Genomic DNA, 17,710 nt, shown 5'->3' with positions numbered 1-17,710 from the left:
CAATTCCAGTTTCCAACGCCATCCAAAACAACTTATGAAGCTTCCAGGATAGAAAGCAAAACATTTTGTTTTTTCTCAGAAATAATCAGTCTGGTTGGCATTTCAAAAGTAAAAACCACTTTTGATACAACTATGACCTGGAAGAATGAGAATCTTCATAGACAGCTAGAAGTACAGTACAGTATTCTAAGTATTATATTGTGGATATATTTCCCCCCCTGGTCTAACATGCTCATTCGTGTTCTTTATTCTAATCCAGACTAATTTGAAACAAAAGTAATTGAAAGAAAGTTGTCTATAGAATTTTTAAGTTAACAAATATATTGACTGTATTGATTTTTATACTAGTACTGGTGGCAAAACCTTGTGCCCAAGAGCCTTCATATGGGGGCCTACAATGGGACCAGGGACCTACAATCTTCATATCACTTCATTGTGGCAGTTGCATTTTACTACAGGAAAACTATTTTCCCTTCTTTTCCTTCTTCTGGCTTTAGTTATTATTTATTTATTGAATTTATCTGCCGCTCCTCTCACTATTAAGCAGCTTTGGATGTCTTATGAGAACTTTCAGGGTATTTCTCATAACAAAAATTGTCTTTGTAAGATGCTGACAAAGTTAATAAATCATGGGGCTGCTGGTGATGATCTACTCCTGTATTTATTTAACAGACAATGAAAACTATATAAACTTGGAAGAAGAGTGTCCTATGAGCTCTGGTACAGCACGACTCATAGCAGGTATAAAATAGAAATTAAACAACAACAATAATAAAAAACCCAAGTCCAGAATTTGTTATCTCCAAATGTATGACATTTCTCCATCTTTCTTCATCAGCGAAAGCCAACCTATTTCTAGAAGGCATATTTATTATTGCTATTATACATAATCTTCAATTTACAATGACAAAGGGACCAAAATTTCTATTGCTAAGTGAGGCACTTCCTGAATGAGTCACGCCCAATTCATTATCTTTTCTGAAGTTAAGCAAATCACTGCAGTGGATAGGGTAGGGTAGGGTAGGGTGGAATGGAATCGAACGGAATGGAACAGATCTGATCCCCTTTTGGGATCTTCTGACAAGCAAAGTCAATGGGAAATAAAAATAAAAAAGCAGATTCACTTAACAATCAGGTTCTAACTTATCCACTGCACTGGTTCATTTAACAACAGAGGCAAGAAAGATAATAAAATGGGGCAAAATTCACTTAACAAATATCTCACTTAGCAACAGAAATTTTGGCCTCAATTGTGGCTGTAAGTCACCTGTATTTTTATGTCATATCTAGTTAAGGAAATTCATAACATCAAATCAGTGCAGTTGGAAGTTGAGATTTCTTTTGACTGGTAAAATGAGTTATACCTCTGATATATATATACAGTGTTCTCTCGATTTTCGCGGGTTCGAACTTCGCGAAACGTCTATACCACGGTTTAAAAAAAAATATTAATTAAAAAAAACTTTGCGGTTTTCCCCCCTATACCACGGTTTTTCCCGCCCGACGATGTCATATGTCATTACCAAACTTTCGTCTGCCTTTAAAAAACATTTTTTTAAATAAACTTTAATAAATAAACATGGTGAGTAATAATCTAAATGGTTGCTAAGGGAATGGGAAATGGTAATTTAGGGGTTTAAAGTGTTAAGGGAAGGCTTGGGATACTGTTCATAGCCAAAAATAGTGTATTTACTTCCGCATCTCTACTTCGCGGAAATTTGACTTTTGCGGGCGGTCTCGGAACGCATCCACCGCAAAAACCGAGGGAACACTTTATATATATATAATTGGCAAGCTGAAATCACCATGTCACAGTGATTCCAAATGGATTTTATCAATATTAAATACTCAAAATATAATTAGAAACTGGCTGCTAGTTAAGTATTAAGTCTTGTCTATTTATATCACTTCTGGGAAACACAATTAGTTAAGTGACATTCTTTTTATATAGTACTTCATTTGTGGAAATCTTTGTTTGTGGATGAGTTGGGATGCTCAGAATAAAGATTTCTAGAGAAGAAGCCTCTGTTTTTAAGATTTAAATGAATATTTCTGTAATCGCAGTATAAAATGCCATTTAGCTACTGGTATCCATCTCTGCTTCCAGGTTTACGCTTCCAGCTGGCTCTGGAAATCCACAAGGACAGGCAGGATGGAGGCAGTGAACCTTCTACAGGTAAGTAAAAAGTAGAACTTTAGTGAACCATAAAATCTTCAAACTTCTCCTGGGTCTGTTCTCCTAGCTACCAGACTGATGCATAGCATGATGTCTACCATCTTTTTATTTTTAAAACTACCCCATACATATCAGAGGTGGGCTGCTCCCGGTTTGGACTGGTTCTATAGAACTGGTAGTAGGAATTTCCCCTTTTGCCCAACTGAGAGCCCTGGCCTGCTGGCCACGCCCCTGAACTGGCTCTATCAGCGGTGCCATAGGCGCCGCCATTTTGTTTTAGGCACTGGGTTTTTGGTACTGCACATGTGCAGAAGCTGGATTTTTGGCACTGTGCATGTGAGCATACAAAGCATGTGCACACCCATGTGATGTGGAAGGAAGTGAACCAGTGGCAAGGTAGGTTAGAACCCAACCCAGCCGCTCCGAGTCTTCGGAGAGGGGCGGCATACAAATCTAATTAATAATAATAATAATAATAATAATAATAATAATAATAATAATAATAACCCAGCTACATATATAATTTGAAATGCATTTGTATTTTTAAAGCTTTTACAGAAAGAAAATGGAGCATAATGTATTTTATTTACCTTACCTGAAGTCCTCAAATCTTGACCTGTTCCCACTATCGATTACGCATGCAGATAGTCCTCAATTTAAGACCACAGTAGGCACCAGGAAATTTATTGAGTGAGTTTTAAGTGAGGCATCATGTGACTGCATCTGATTTTACAGGCTTTTTTGCCATAGTCACTAAGTGAGACATCACGTGACTATGACTTACAACCTTCTCTGCCAAATTCCCCATTGGCTTTGCTTGTGGAAGGATGATTGTAAGTTTGAAATAGTTGTAAGTCTGAGGATTGGTCAATCAATTAATCAATTAAATTTATTACAGACATAGACCAGAGATCAGAACAAACAAAAACCCTCAGTAAATGTACAATTAAAAATTATAGTATAAAATAATAAATAACAACTAAAATCTATGATAAAATCCAGTGTGTCAATTACACATGGTCTAACTATAATACAATTACAGTCCAGTTCAGTGCTAAAAGAGAAAAGAATAAGCAGTGCAAAGTGTTTGCCACATTTGTTGTATAACATAACTATGATGGATTAGACATTTGTTTCCGAAGAAACCCCCAGTGCTGCTATGCAGAACCTACCCATCTGTGCTGGAGTTATGGACTGTTTCAGCAGCCACTGGAGGTAAGCAGTGTCAGAACGGCCAGGATACCTAGAAATTAGAATTGAATTTTTTGGCCAAGTGTGATTGGACACACAAAGCAGTCTTGCTGCATATACTCTCAGTGTACATAAAAGAAAAAGTTTGTCATTATTGGCAGAATATGTATTGGCAGAACATTGAAGGAGTAGGTGTGAACCACAGTCTCCACATTTCCTGAGCCACAGGAACAGAGACTTTCAGCCAGTTCTAAATGTTGACTTCAATTGCCCTCACCTTCCATGTTTTGAAACTTTGCATCCATCCTGCCTCTATCCAAGGCTGCCTTAATTCTTGGGAGCGGACACTTTACAGGTCGTCCTCAATTTATAATTTTTCAAAGTTACCCAAAAGTTACTGAAAAAGTGACTTAGGATCGTCTTTCATACTTTGCAGCATCCCTGTGTCATCAAAATTCAGGTGTTTGGCAACTGACTCATATTTATGACGACTGCAGTGTCCCAGGGTCATGTCATTGCCTTTGCAACCAATGAAGCCAATGGGGAGATCTGATTCACTTAACAACCATGTTAGTAACTTAACAAGCAAAATGATTCACTTAACAACTGTGATAGGAAAGGTTGTAAAATGGAGCAAAATTCATTTAACAAATGTCTCACTTTGCAACAGAAATTTGGGGCTCAATTGTGGTCATAAGTCGAGGACTACCTGTACTCTGGTTTATTCTAATCTCATTCTATTTCCAACTCCAAATGGCTACGACAGCTGGCTTGGCCCATCCCCTCCAAGAGCTGATTGTTGCCCTGTACGACCATGACATCATTGGGCTGCTTGGATACCATTCTCAGGCTGGAAAACAAACAGATCAGGTTGCCATGCAGAATTGTTGATAACATCAATAAATACGTTTATTGCTCTAAAAATAGGTCATAACAATGCCATAGCATAAAATGCAATAAGCCGAATCAAAATAGAGCAATTAAAAGAGTTACAAACAACTCAAAACAAGGTAGACCAGATTTATTACTTTTAAATATATATATATTTGAGATTAAATGACAGCAAACAGCAGCAAACTAACGGCTAAGAGTTAGAAACATTTTGCAAGAATATAATTCAACGATTCAAAGTTCCCAGCCTTTGAATACACACTTGAATTGATCTACCATCAATAATTTGGCCCCAATCCCATTGCATATGGGGCACTGGAGAACATAGTAAATGATGTCCTCCTTGGACCAAGAGGCCAAGATACTGTTCAACAGAGTCCTTCGGGAGTTGGGGGGCATACAAATTTAATAAATAATTAAAAAACAAAATAAATAGGAAGCTTGCAAAACCTCTCTTCAAGACATGAAGAAGAAATGGCTGAAAGGCTTGTAGTATTTGCCAGATAAATAATATCAGGAGTAGAATAGAATAGAATAGAATTTTTATTGGCCAAGTGTGATTGGACACACAAGGAATTTGTCTTGGTGCATATGCTCCCAGCGTACATAAAATAAAATATACATTTGTCAAGAATCTTGTGGTACAACACTTAATGATTGTCATAGGGGTCAAATAAGCAATGAAGAAGCAATATTAATAAAAATCTTAGGATATAAGCAACAAGTTACAGTCATATAGTCAACATGGGAGGAAATGGGTGAAAGGAATGATGAGAAAAACTAGTAGAATAGAAGTGCAGATTTAGTAGAAAGTCTGACAGTGTTGAGGGAATTATTTGTTTAGTAGAGTGATGGCGTTCGGAAAAAAAATTGTTCTTGTGTCTAGTTGTCTTGGTGTGTAGTGCTCTGTAGCGACGTTTTGAGGGTAGGAGTTGAAATTAATTAACATAGCCCTATTTTGACAAGTTCTTGCTTTGTTCATCAGGGTCTCAATCCTATGAAGAAATGAATGGATCCTTGTGTCCCACTGCAAGCAAGCTGTTTTACCTCCATGCCAACACAAGCAACGAAGAAGGTGAGTATCAAAACTCCTGGATTCTATAGGAAGTAAGTTGGTAGCAGGAAACTTCAAGGACTGCTTTCATAGAATCTGAGAATGGATTGCTAACAAACAAGCCAATGTCCAATTTGTGATAATGGTTGAGGCTAGGATCAAGGAAACCAAGGTACAAGTTGGATGCCAGCGGTGAAAGATCACTTAGATGACTTTAAGCAAATCATTCACTCTCAACCCAACCTATCCCACCAACTTTTGTTTTTTTTCTGGAGAGGAAGTGCTTGCTGTGCTTGCCTTCTTGAACCCTTGAATAAGAGGCAAGATAAAAATCCAATAAATAAAATAGATATTTTTCATCTTTACAGCTACTTCCAGTAGACGCTGGAACAAAACTCAGGAACTGTTCTTCTGCATTTTAAGGACAAGCAGTAGAAAGGGAGGGATGTTTTTCAAAGCCATAGTATTGCAGCAGAGACGGAGTAACGACACGGACACAAAGAGCTGGATTTAAAATGGGTCATTTTTATTAATTAAATTTGCATAATTTATTCATTAAATTAGCATAAATTTAACTATAACCCTAACAAGGACCTGCAGGGTCAAACAATTGCTTCCGGGGCGGAAAATGACATCAGAAAAAATTCCGGGGCAACTTATGGGCGTAGCTCCATGCTGATCCAGGTGAAGGGCCCCGCCCTCACCTGGATCTTTGCCATGCACCTGCATGTGGGAGGTCTCGCCGTCTAACCCCAACAAGGGGAAAGAAATGGGCGGGACCCAAAGACACTCTTGCATTTAAAATTGTGTGGCAGATGGAGAAAAATCTTGTGCTTGGCAAATGCAATAAACAGCTGCTGTAGTGTGTATTGCGGGTTTTTTGATCTACGAACTTAGGATATTTTACTTAAAGAGCAGAAAACATTTGAATGCAAACAAGCACATTTATCAAATTAATTACATGGTGTATGTCATTTTTCTGGCTTTCTTACTAAAGGAATAGTAGCAGATTTGGGCGGGGGAACAATCTTGTCCTTGATTAAGCATATTTATTTTTAACTTGCTCCTTTCCATAGAAACTTGGCCAAGACACCAAATATGGAACAAAGAGATTTTTTTTTCCAATTGCTTTATCAGAGGTCTTCAAACTTGGCAACTTTAAGACATGTGGACTTCAACTCCCAGAATTCTCCAGTCAGGATAGCATAGCTGGCTGGAGAATTCTGGGAGTTGAAGTCCACAAGTCTTAAAGTTGCCAAGTTTGGGGACCCCTGTTCTATATAGTCTATGCTTGCTATCGCTGATTCTCTTTTCTCTGATAGAACTTCTGTTCCACAATACAGTGATATCTCGTCTTACAAACCCCTGGTCATGCAAACTTTTCGAGATACAAATCTGGGGTTTAAGATTTTTTTGCCTCTTCTTCCAAACTATTTTCACTTTACAAACCCAAGCCGCCGCCACTGGGATACCCCGCCTCCAGACTTCTGTTGCCAGCGAAGCACCCGTTTTTGCACTGCTGGGATTCCCCTGAGGCTCCCCTCCATGGGAAACACCACCTCTGGACTTCCGTGTTTTTGCGATGCTGCAGGGGAATCCCAGCAGCACAAAAACGGGCGCTTCGCTGGCAACGGAAGTCTGGAGGTGGGGTTTCCCAGCGAGGGGAGTCTCAGCGAAATCGCAGCATCACAAAAACAGGGAAGTCCGGAGGTGGGGTTTCCCATGGAGGGGAGCCTCAGGGGAATCCCAGCAGCGCAAAAACGGGCACTTTGGCTGGCAAAAGGGGTGAGTTTTGGGCTTGCACGCATTAATCGCTTTTCCATTGATTCCTATGAGAAACATTGTTTCGTCTTACAAACTTTTCACCTTACAAACCTCGTCCCGGAACCAATTAAGTTGATGAGGTATCACTGTAGTTTCTATCTTACAGCTAATCCTTGACTTACAAACACTATTGAGGCCCAGAATTTCTGTGGCTAAGCAAGACAGCTGCTGAATGAGTTTTGCCCCATTTTACAAACTTTCTTGCCACAGTTGTTAAATGAAACATTGCAATTGTTAGCAATGTGGTTATTAAGTGAATCTGGTTCCCCCATTGACTCTGCTTCTCAGGAAGTCACAAAAGATGATCCCATAACCATAGTTCCCTCTAAGCTGAGCAGTGAGCAATCGCTCACTTAAAAATCATCATCAACTCAGAGTTTTCCAAACCTGCCCAGAAGCCGAAAGAGTGAGAGGGAAGGAGAGAGAGAGGAACAGAGGAAGGAAAAGAGAAAGAAAAAGAATGGGAGTAAGGAAGAGAGAAAGAAAATCAAAATCTAGTTTGAAACTAGCTCAACTATTTAAGTGGCATTTTGATATTGATAGAGTTGCCCTATTATGAGCTCACTGTTATAGACACACAGTACAGTATTTTATTTTGAAATTCTCTGAGGCAAAACAGGGTGGGTTTTTTATTTGTTTGTTTATTTATTTGTTTATTTATTTATTATTTCTATGCCGCCCAGTCCCGAAGGGACTGCCGCTCAGACACTATACTTTTCCGCCCACCCCCCCAAAAAATTAGAGGGAACACTGCCCATAACCCCAGGACATTGCATAAATGTCCATCATAAGTACATGCCAATCAGTAATGGGCTGCTGCCCCCACGGGGAGGGGGGCTGAGTGGGGGTAGTATATTTATGCACTATTTATTGAATACTTAATAGGTTTTTTTATTGTTCTTCCTTCTCTATTACCTTAGTATGATCCTTAATTACTTTTAAAATAGGAAATAATTAAATAGTATGTTTTTAACCTATAAATGCTTTAATCATTTTAATTATTATCTAGAACTGAACTTTTATAGCAATTAAAGAAAATTGAGCTACCTGCCTAATCTATTATCATATGAGCCCTGTGGGTTCAGTAGAAAACCTTAAAATATTACTGTGCTCCTTAACAAATAATGCTGTCTATCATTTGTCCTTGTTGTGCAATTCAAATAATGTGACTTAATCAATTGAAAAAGAGTCCAAACACCTATTTAAAAACTTACCTTGGTTGGTAAGCCATTCCTACACAATCACATGACTTTTAAGCCACCTTGGTCAAATGATTGTCAAGCCACTCCCACCTGGTCACATGGTTGGCAAGCCACTCCTACCAAGTCATATGACCATCAAACCACACCCACAAAATAAGCTATGCCCACAGTGGCAGTAAAGATTTTGGCAGCACATCACTGATGACAGTTGCCAAGATCCAAATTTTGATTGCACAACTAAGGGTTTGCTGCCATGGTTGTAAGTGTGAAAAACAGTCATGACATATTTTTTCCAGTGACATTATCACTTCAGTCACACAAATGTGCATCAAATTCTGCATCAAAATGGGTCGAGAACCAAATTCGACAAATTTTAAACCAGTCATTATACTTGGAAAGCCCAGCATAGTATTAAAGACAGGATGGGTGGTGGTGTGAATGGCTAACTCTGAACCATTTGGATATCTCCAACTCTCCCAAGTTCCAGAAATCTTATTGTCATAAACTGGGATTGGGAATTCAGATAATCTGTAACAAGTTTCTTACTGCAGATGCCGACTCCTATGAAAATATGGAAAGCCCCACGAGCCTCAATTCACGGAGAGACGGGATCTTGGATCCACAAGGAGGAGGCAAGTTGAGAGGAGAAGGAAGTTATGGAGTTGGAAACATTCCCATAGGAATGCTGCCTGATCAAACTTGTTGTGGCATCCCCAGAGTTAGAAATTAATCTTTTACCGGGGAAATAAATCATTTGGGTCTAGTTGTTGTTATTTTTTTTTTGCTAACTAAAGAAAACATTCTATTTAATGAATTCAGAGTTCTATATTATCTTTAAATCAGTAGTGGGTTCTAAAACCCATTGCTACGTGACATTTTTGTGCATGCACAGAAGCATCCGGGGTGGGTGGGTGAAGCCTCCAGCCACCACTGGTTAGCACACATGTGACACTTCTGCACATGACCAGAAGCATCCCGCCGCCACTTCTACCAATTCACAAAACTGGGCCAAACCAGGAGTAACCCACCACTGGTTAAAATTGCTGCAGATCCCATAGTATGCATGAAATGTTGCTTCTACAGGATGTAGGTCATGGGTTTTCTTACTTTCTCCAGCACTACTTACCCAATCTTCATTTCTTCCACAGATTCTCCCTCTGGGTCCAGATGGCAACACATTTCTGTTCCTTTTGGAGGTGATCTTAGAAGTGGGCTGCTATGCTCAGACTAGTATTGCCACAGCCTGAGAACAAGCTGGGGTCAACTCCTTTCTTCTCCAAATTAAAGATATTTCTACCCAGAATTCTACTCTGTTGCCCCAAGGAAGGAGAAAGGTTAATGTGTTAGATGTCAGTTCTTTTACAAGAGAAGAAACCCCTGGTAGATTAGACTTGTGTCTGATGTCTAGCCATTGGAGCAGTGAAGAATGGCACAGGGATTTCTGAAGGAGTTGTGGTGGGTAGAAACTTGCATTTTTCAATTGCTGAGAGACTCTGAAAAATGTCTCTTTTGTTTCACAATTACTTCCAAGCAAACTTGGACATTTTAAGAAAAATAAATAAGAAGCAGTTTATGGATCTGATGAATTAACAATTAGCAAACGTATAATATTCCTCAGAGAACCCAGCTCTGGAACAAAGAATTTGCTTGGTGATTTATTAATTCTTATGATAAGTATGAAAATATCCCTTCTTCATTAAAGACTGTGTTGATTGGCGCACATGACAATCACAAATCCACAAAGTCAAAATGCTTTTGAAACAGCATTTTAAGGAAGAAGCATATGATTATAAATGCTCTTTCAACAGGTAATTGTTTTACTTGTTTAATTGTTTTAACTGGAAAAGATATTAAACTGCAGTGATGTGCTTATACTTGCAAAGATCAGAATTGTGCAAAGCTTAATATCCTCCAGATATTCTAGGAAAGCGAAAGTTTGAGTTAAAAAAAAAAACAAGGCAGGAAGAGGAGTGATGTTTTGGGGATCCTTGTGTTGAAGAAGCCTCCTGAAAATACTGGGACTAGCCAAGAAAATAAATAAATGAGTCCAGAAGTCTCACTGTTCTGTCTGGGTCCCCCCAGACGCCAACACCAACCAAAAAGAGTATCCAGACACACTGGTAAAAAGCAAAGGCAGTTTATATAATTCAAAGCAAACACAGGTAACAAAAACTGTTCTTACAGACAGGAACACTATGAAGCTTCACAGAGGTTTCACGAAGGCCAGGCAATAAAACAGGATTCTTGCTGGCAAAAACAACGCTGGAGATAATAAAACCCACGCCTCCCCCAAGTCTTCCAGACTTCTAGGCCACAGGCCAAGATCAGAGACGCCGAGAATCGAAGCAAGGTCACAGGACTCCCAGTTGATAACTCTCCACAAGACTGTAAGGGCGGGCCTGCCTTTTCAACCCTGCTGAGAAGAACCACACCCAAACCCAGCTGTTGCCAATTCAGGGATGGAAATACCTTTCTAATTGGCCCCGTCTTTGAGCTGCTCGTCGCTGCCTCATGTCTATTATAGCCTGTGCGTCTTCATCCAATGAATCCAGGCTACTAGCTGGGGAGAGCCCCCCCCCCCGGGGGTCTCAGGCTGCTCTCCCTCCTCCTCTTCCTGACGTTCCTCTCCCCCGTCTGCCTGGTCCTCCCCCTCCTGTTCACTGTCCTCCTCCTCTGGGCATGGATCCGGCAGAGCTCCAGCCGGTCCCTGAGGAGCCTCAGGCTGAATCACAACACTCACTTAACCCACAAATGACCAGACTCTACTTTTTTCTTCTTTGGACACACCATGTGAACATCTGACTCTCTTGAAGATGGGTGTAATTTTGGGAAAGGTGGGAAAAAACAGAAGAAGGGAATGACCAGGAGTAAGGTGGATGGACTGAAAGTGGTGATAGGATCATCAATGGAAGTTTGAAGGACTGGATCACTTCTGTAGATCTTGATACAGAAAATCGGTCTATGTGGGTGTTAAGTGGAACCAACTTGATGACACATGATCAAATCAATTTTTAAAGGGCAAAAACTGTGAGGGATTTTGGTAAGGGCATAAGAAGCTACAGTCATTAGACATGCTTATGTCAAGAAAAACAAGAACTTTGTTAAACCCAGTAGGGAAAAAAATGGGTTCTATAAATAGATTTTATTTCTGCACATCTATCAAAAAAGGACACATTTGTCTGGCTCAGACATCCTATTCGGCCATAATTTAATGAAGATCTACAATAATAATAATAATAATAATAATAATAATAATAATAATAATAATAATAATGCTAAACTATAAATGATGTCTAGGTCCATATAGTGTGTTACAATATATCAATATAAAACTTATTCCAGTGGTGGATTGTTGCCAATTTGGACCGCTTCTTTAGAACTGGTAGTGGAAATTTCCCACCATTCGCTGAATCGGCAGCAATGACCGGAAGTTCATGTTCCCAAACCACTCCTTTGGTTGCCACGGATTGCCAAAAACCCCTCTGGGCATGCAAAAAGGCTTCTGCACATGCGCAGAGGGTCATTTCTGGGAAGGGATGCACAAAACATGCACTTCTCTTGCAATGAGAACCAGTAGGGAAGGTAAGTGGAAGCCACCCCTGACTTATTCCATTATAATTTAGTACAGTGTAAAGGCCTGTGGTTTATTTATCTCCTGGCTATATAAAAAGGATTTCATTGCACTGTTAATAAACTGGGAAAACTTGTCCCAGCAAATTATTGTTTTTGTTTCTCTTGCTATCATATGTTTTATCTGGTCCTATATCCCATAAAATAAAATATTTTGTATTAGACTGTTTTCTGCTTCTCATCATCTTGTGATTTCAACGAGCTCGCTTTTAATTTTTTATTTGAATCCAGGTCAGGTAGTTGTAAACTTATGCAGAAATGAAGTCACCTTTCTTTTTTCTTTTTAATATATTTTTTATTGTTTTTTTAAAAAGACAAACAAAAAACAAACAACATTAAACACTCAAGGAGCTACCATTGCTCCGCTTGTCATAGAAGTCTAACTAATACAAAAACCAAAAACCTAACTGTGGTCAGATCAATACAGAAATATCACACGTATACATTACATACTTGTTAAATTTAACTCTATATTCTTATGTTAATTAAATTTCTTTATCTATAAAATACTTATTCAAAAAATAGAATATAGTAAATAACACATCTAACTTTATCATACTATGAATAAAAACAAACAAACAAAAATTCTATGTTTATGTTATTTTTAAACTGTTTCACTGTTTCATAAGATAGAGTGAAGACATCTTTTTTGAAAACATTTCAACAGCTGTTGCTGGTGCATAAAGGCAGTCCTCAACTTACAATTTGTTACAGAAGCACTGAAAAAAGTGATCTATGACAATTTTTCACATTTGCGACCATTGTAGTATCCCTATGGACATGTAAACAACATTTGGACACTTGGCAACTGGCATGTATTGATGAGGGTTGCAGTTCCTGGGGATCATACAATTATTTCTTGTGAACCTCTGACAAGCAAAGTCAACAGAGAAGCCAAATTCTCTTAACAATCATAGTCATTCACTTAACAATGGCAGCAAGAAAGGTTGTAAAATGGGGCATAACTCACTTAACAGTTGTCTTGTTAAGCAAAAGAAATGGGCTGAATGTGGTGGTCATAAGTAAAGGACTACCTGTACCTGTTTCTAGTCTTGTACAATTAAAATTAAATGGAAAGAGCAGTGATCTCGAATGAGGAAAATACTGCTGCACATCCACACATTTTCTGATATATTTGAGGTTTATAGTCCTGATACAACTCCCGGCCTCTAGATTATCAAAACAATAACAACAACAACAACAACAATAATTGTTGGAAGGGACCTTGGAGGTCTTCTAGTCCAACCCCCTGCTTAGGCAGAAGACCCTACACTACTTCAGACAAATGGTTATCCAACATCTTCTTAAAAACTTCCAGTGTTGGAGCATTCACAACTTCTGGAGGCAAGCTGTTCCACTGATTAATTGTTCTAATTGTCAGAATATTTCTCCTTAGTTCTAGGTTGCTTCTCTCCTTGTTTAGTTTCCACCCATTGATTCATATTCTACCTTCAGGTCCTTTGGAGAATGGCCTGATTCCCTCTTCTTTGTGGCAAACCCTGAGATATTGGAACACTGCTAAAATACAGCTTGTCCTTGACGTAAATCTATACCTGGAATTAGGATTTCTATTGCTAAGTGATGGGTAATTAAGTGAGTCAAGCATAATCTGATGACCTTTTTTCCATGGCTCCTGAATGAATCACGGTAGTTATTAAGTGAAGCACCCACTGACTTTGTTTGTCAGAAGCCAGCTGAGCAAATTTTTAAATAGTGATCATATGACCTTGGGAAAACCATTGTAAATACAGGTCTTTTGCCAAGTGCTCAAATTTTGATGCTGGAGATGCTGCAATTATCATAGGGGTGGGTGGGACATTTATTCTATTTTTTATTCTATTTTTTATTCTATTTTTAAATTTACCTATTCTGATTTTATGTATGGTGGGATTGGTCTCTGGGTGTCACACGACTTTCGTTGCCAATGACAATTCCTTGTTTTTGACAATGACAATAAATTTATTATTATTATTATTATTATTATTATTATTATTATTATTATTATTATCATTACTATTATTATTATTATTATTATTAATAATAATAATAATAATAATAATAATGCAAAAATCAGTCATATGCTCCTTTTTCCATGCCATTGTAATTTCGAACAGTCATTAAATGGATGGCTGCAAGTCACTGAGCAGTATGATGTTTCTATAAATCCTGGATTTTGCTCCAACTTCAATCCTATCAGAAATAAATTTTGGGAAATAGGACAAGACTCAAAAAAAAGTAATTTTAAAAATTACTCAGTGGTCTCATTTTACATTTCGTGTCATCTGAATCAGCATTCACCAATGTTGGCGGCCCGGCACAAGAGAAGATGGGGTGAAGAGGGGATGGGGTTTTTTGGGGGGGGGCAGGTCCATGCATGTGTATGCGCACAAAGTTTCATTTGTGTGAGGAGCGAGCTTGCACATCTGCCACTCACGCAAGTGGGGCTGTGAGCACTGGTGCTCGCTGCTTGCGGGAGTGGGGCTGCAGACATGCACACTGGCCCAACATTCATATGACCTAGTTGAGAATAGGACACGGCCTGGTAGTAGGCAGCAGCTCACAGGTTGGGGGGCCCTGATCTAAATTGCACGGTACATTACAACCTCTGAAACAACGAAGCCCCAATGCAGGAATTTTGGTCTGATTTCAGGAAAACACAGAAGGCCAGGAACTGCAAATAGAAAAGGAAGTCCCGAGACAAAAATTTGGCAAGTAACTTAGAAAGGAGCACGTAGGAGAACCAGTGGGAAATATTGTGACTGTGCTGCATAAAACTTTCAGAAGCCGAATGTTAGATTGTAAATTACACCAGGAAATGAGAGAGCAGATATGACAAGCAAAGCTATCATGTGTTTGGAAGATAAGCCAGTGGAGAATATGTAGAACATGAACATGAAGAAGACAGGGGATGTGAGGGGGAAACCATGTCTCTTCCTCTTCTCCATCTTTTTTTAACCCAGGGAGGGCTTCTTTCTCTCTTATTTGCATAAAGATGAAAGCACAGGCATATATACCTCATCATATACATATTGATTGATTGATTGATTGAGTGAGTGATTGATTGAATTGAAAGGCACCATGAAGGCCATCGAGTTCATCCCTCTGCCCAAGCAGGAACCCTATAGTATACCAGTCAAGTGGCAGTTCAATCTTCTCTTAAAAATGTCCAGAGTGTTGGAGTTCACAACGTCCGTAGTAGGTTGTTCCATTGGTTGATCGCTCTGACTGTCAGGAAGTTCTTCCTTATCTCCATGTTGAATTTCTCCTTGGTCAGCTTCCAGCCGTTGTTCCTCATCCAGCCCGCTGGTGCCCTGAAGAATAAAGTGATCCCCTCCTCTCTGTGACTTCCCCTCGTATACTTGTAGACTGCTATCATGTCCGCTCTGGCCCTCCTTTTCTCTAGGCTATCCATGCCCAGTTCCCTCAGTCTCTCTTCGGAAGGTACATATACATATACAAATACTCATATACAGGGGTGGGCTACTAGACGGAACACCTAATTTGGCTTGCCTCCACAGCTCAGGAGGTACTGTGAGTTCAAGCGGAGTTATGCTCCTGCGCCCATGCAGGTAGCAAAATCGTATACAGAGACACAGGTGGGCCCATGTTCTGGCATGCGCAGAAGCACAAAACCTCACTGGAATATGGATGCACCTGCGCTACCTGCATGGGCGCAGCAGCATAACTCCATTCGAACTCACAGGACTTCCAGAATCATGGAGGTGAGCCCAATTAGGTGTTCTGGCTAGTAGGCCACCCCTGCATATACATATACAGTACATATACATACATATACATATATGAGGGAAGCATCTGGTACGCTCAGGTGCATGGCTCCGGTAGGTTGGCTATGCCCAGGGTGTGCAGCTCCGGTAGGTCGTCGGCTGTGCACATGCACAACCAGTGAGATACCGGCGATTTTTGCCTTTTTTTGCTTCTGCGCATGCTGGAATTAAGGAGAAACCAGGGGTGGGCAGCAGGCAGGACAGGGGTGGAACGCAGTTCCACTGGCGGAAATGAAGATGTGTGCACAGCTCCAGCTGCTCAACAGCTGTCAGTTCCTGGATTACTGGTCTCAGCTCGTCTCGTTTCTCCTTTTTCTCCCTGCTGCTGCTGCTGCGTCTGCGCTTCTTACTTTTTTCCTCTTTCCTCCTTCCTGACTTGGGACGAGCTTCCCTCTCTCCTGCCCGGTTCCCCTCCAGCCTTCCGTGGCCACCTCCCGCTTGAGGTGCAAGCAGAAGGCATGGGTGGAAGTGGCGCTGGCAGCATTTATGCTTCTGGCAGCATCCATTCGCCTAGCTACCCAGCTTGAGGTGGGGGGACGGGACCCAGGAAGGAGAGCGTGAGAAACACAAAGCAAATTGTCACCCCAGGAAACGACACTGGTAAGGTTGTAATTCAAGGATTTAACAGTTCACTTGAACGATGATGATTGGTCAAGCCACTCCCACCTGATCACTCCTACCCAGTCACATGACCATTAAGCCATACCCACAAAATAAGCCACACCCACAGTGTGGCAGTAAAAAAATTGGCTGCCCATTACTGGGAGAAACTTCCTAACAGTGAGAACAATAAATAAACCAGCTTGCCTTCAGAAGTTGTGGGTGCTTCATCACTGGAGGTTTTTAAGAAGAGACTGGACAGCCACTTGTCTGGAATGATACAGGCCAGAGTCTCCTGCTTGAGCAAAGGGCTGGACTAGAAGACCTCCAAGGTCCCTTCCAATTCTATTCTGATTGAACTGTCTGTATATACAGCCAAGATACTGCAATAGAATTTGGACCACAGAAATTGTGCCATGGCCACCATCAAACAGGGGGGGAAAGTGAAAATTTAAAATTCCCTATGAAAACAATATCAAGAGTCTGAATTAAGATGATCACTACAGATATCCGGGCATCCTTCAAGGGGATGACACAAAGCCCATTGAAGATGTGAAGATCTCAAAGTTCAAAACTCAATGGAGGAAATGCCATGAAGGCAATTAATATCTGGGCAATTCCAGTTATTAGATACACAACTGGAATAGTAGAATCAAAACTAAAAGCCTTGAATAAGATGATTAGAAAAGTAGTTATTATTATTATTATTATTATTATTATTATTATTATTATTATTAATTGGATTTGTATGCCGCCCCTCTCCACAGATTCGGGGCGGCTAACAACAGTGGTAAAACAACATGAACAATCCAATTAATAAAAACAACTAAAAAACCCTTATTATAAAAAACCTAACATACACACAAACATACCATGCATAACTTGTAATAGCCTAGGGGGAAAGGATAACTTAACTCCCCCATGCCTGGCGACAAAGGTGGGTCTTAAGTAATTTGCAAAAGACAAGGTGGGGGCCATTCTAATCCCTGGGGGAAGTTGGTTCCAGAGGGCCGGGGCCGCCACAGAGAAGGCTCTTCCCCTGGGGCCCGCCTAACGACATTGTTTGGTCGACGGGACCCGGAGAAGGCCAACTCTATTGAATCATGCCCTTCATCTTAGCAACAGTGTCATCAGATTCTATTTACCAAGGAAAATAGGTGGATGTGGAATGTTGCAAGTACTTTAGAATGTTGAATATGAAAAAAGGGGCATTGAAAGAATATTTGAAAGGCAGTGAAGAAGATGCACAAAAGCTAATGTACCAGGAAGGGTTACTAAGCACTGAAGAGAGCAAGCTGGCCTACAAGAAAGACTAAATATAGAACAGAAAAAGAGACATGGGAAGATAAAGTACGTG

General features: G+C 40.1%; 1 protein-coding gene across 2 annotated transcripts in view; it reads left to right on the top strand.

Annotated features, from left to right (window-relative positions):
- The window catches only part of LOC139175878 (B-lymphocyte antigen CD19-like), a 42,892-nt gene extending 32,672 nt beyond the window's left edge, over window positions 1-10,220 (top strand). For both annotated transcript variants that reach the window (XM_070767241.1, XM_070767243.1), the window contains exons 13-17: window positions 673-741; window positions 2,108-2,176; window positions 5,244-5,333; window positions 8,890-8,970; window positions 9,487-10,220. In XM_070767241.1, the coding sequence (XP_070623342.1) occupies window positions 673-741; window positions 2,108-2,176; window positions 5,244-5,333; window positions 8,890-8,970; window positions 9,487-9,569 (392 nt within the window). In that variant the 3' untranslated portion in view covers window positions 9,570-10,220. The remainder of the gene's footprint in view (window positions 1-672; window positions 742-2,107; window positions 2,177-5,243; window positions 5,334-8,889; window positions 8,971-9,486) is intronic.
- Window positions 10,221-17,710: the final 7,490 nt, after the last annotated feature.

The sequence above is a fragment of the Erythrolamprus reginae genome, chromosome Z, assembly GCF_031021105.1.
Source record: "Erythrolamprus reginae isolate rEryReg1 chromosome Z, rEryReg1.hap1, whole genome shotgun sequence".
In the NCBI taxonomy this organism is placed as follows: Eukaryota; Metazoa; Chordata; class Lepidosauria; order Squamata; family Dipsadidae; genus Erythrolamprus; species Erythrolamprus reginae.
Note: the sequence above shows the minus strand (reverse complement) of the source record. Positions and strands in the feature narration are given on the sequence as shown.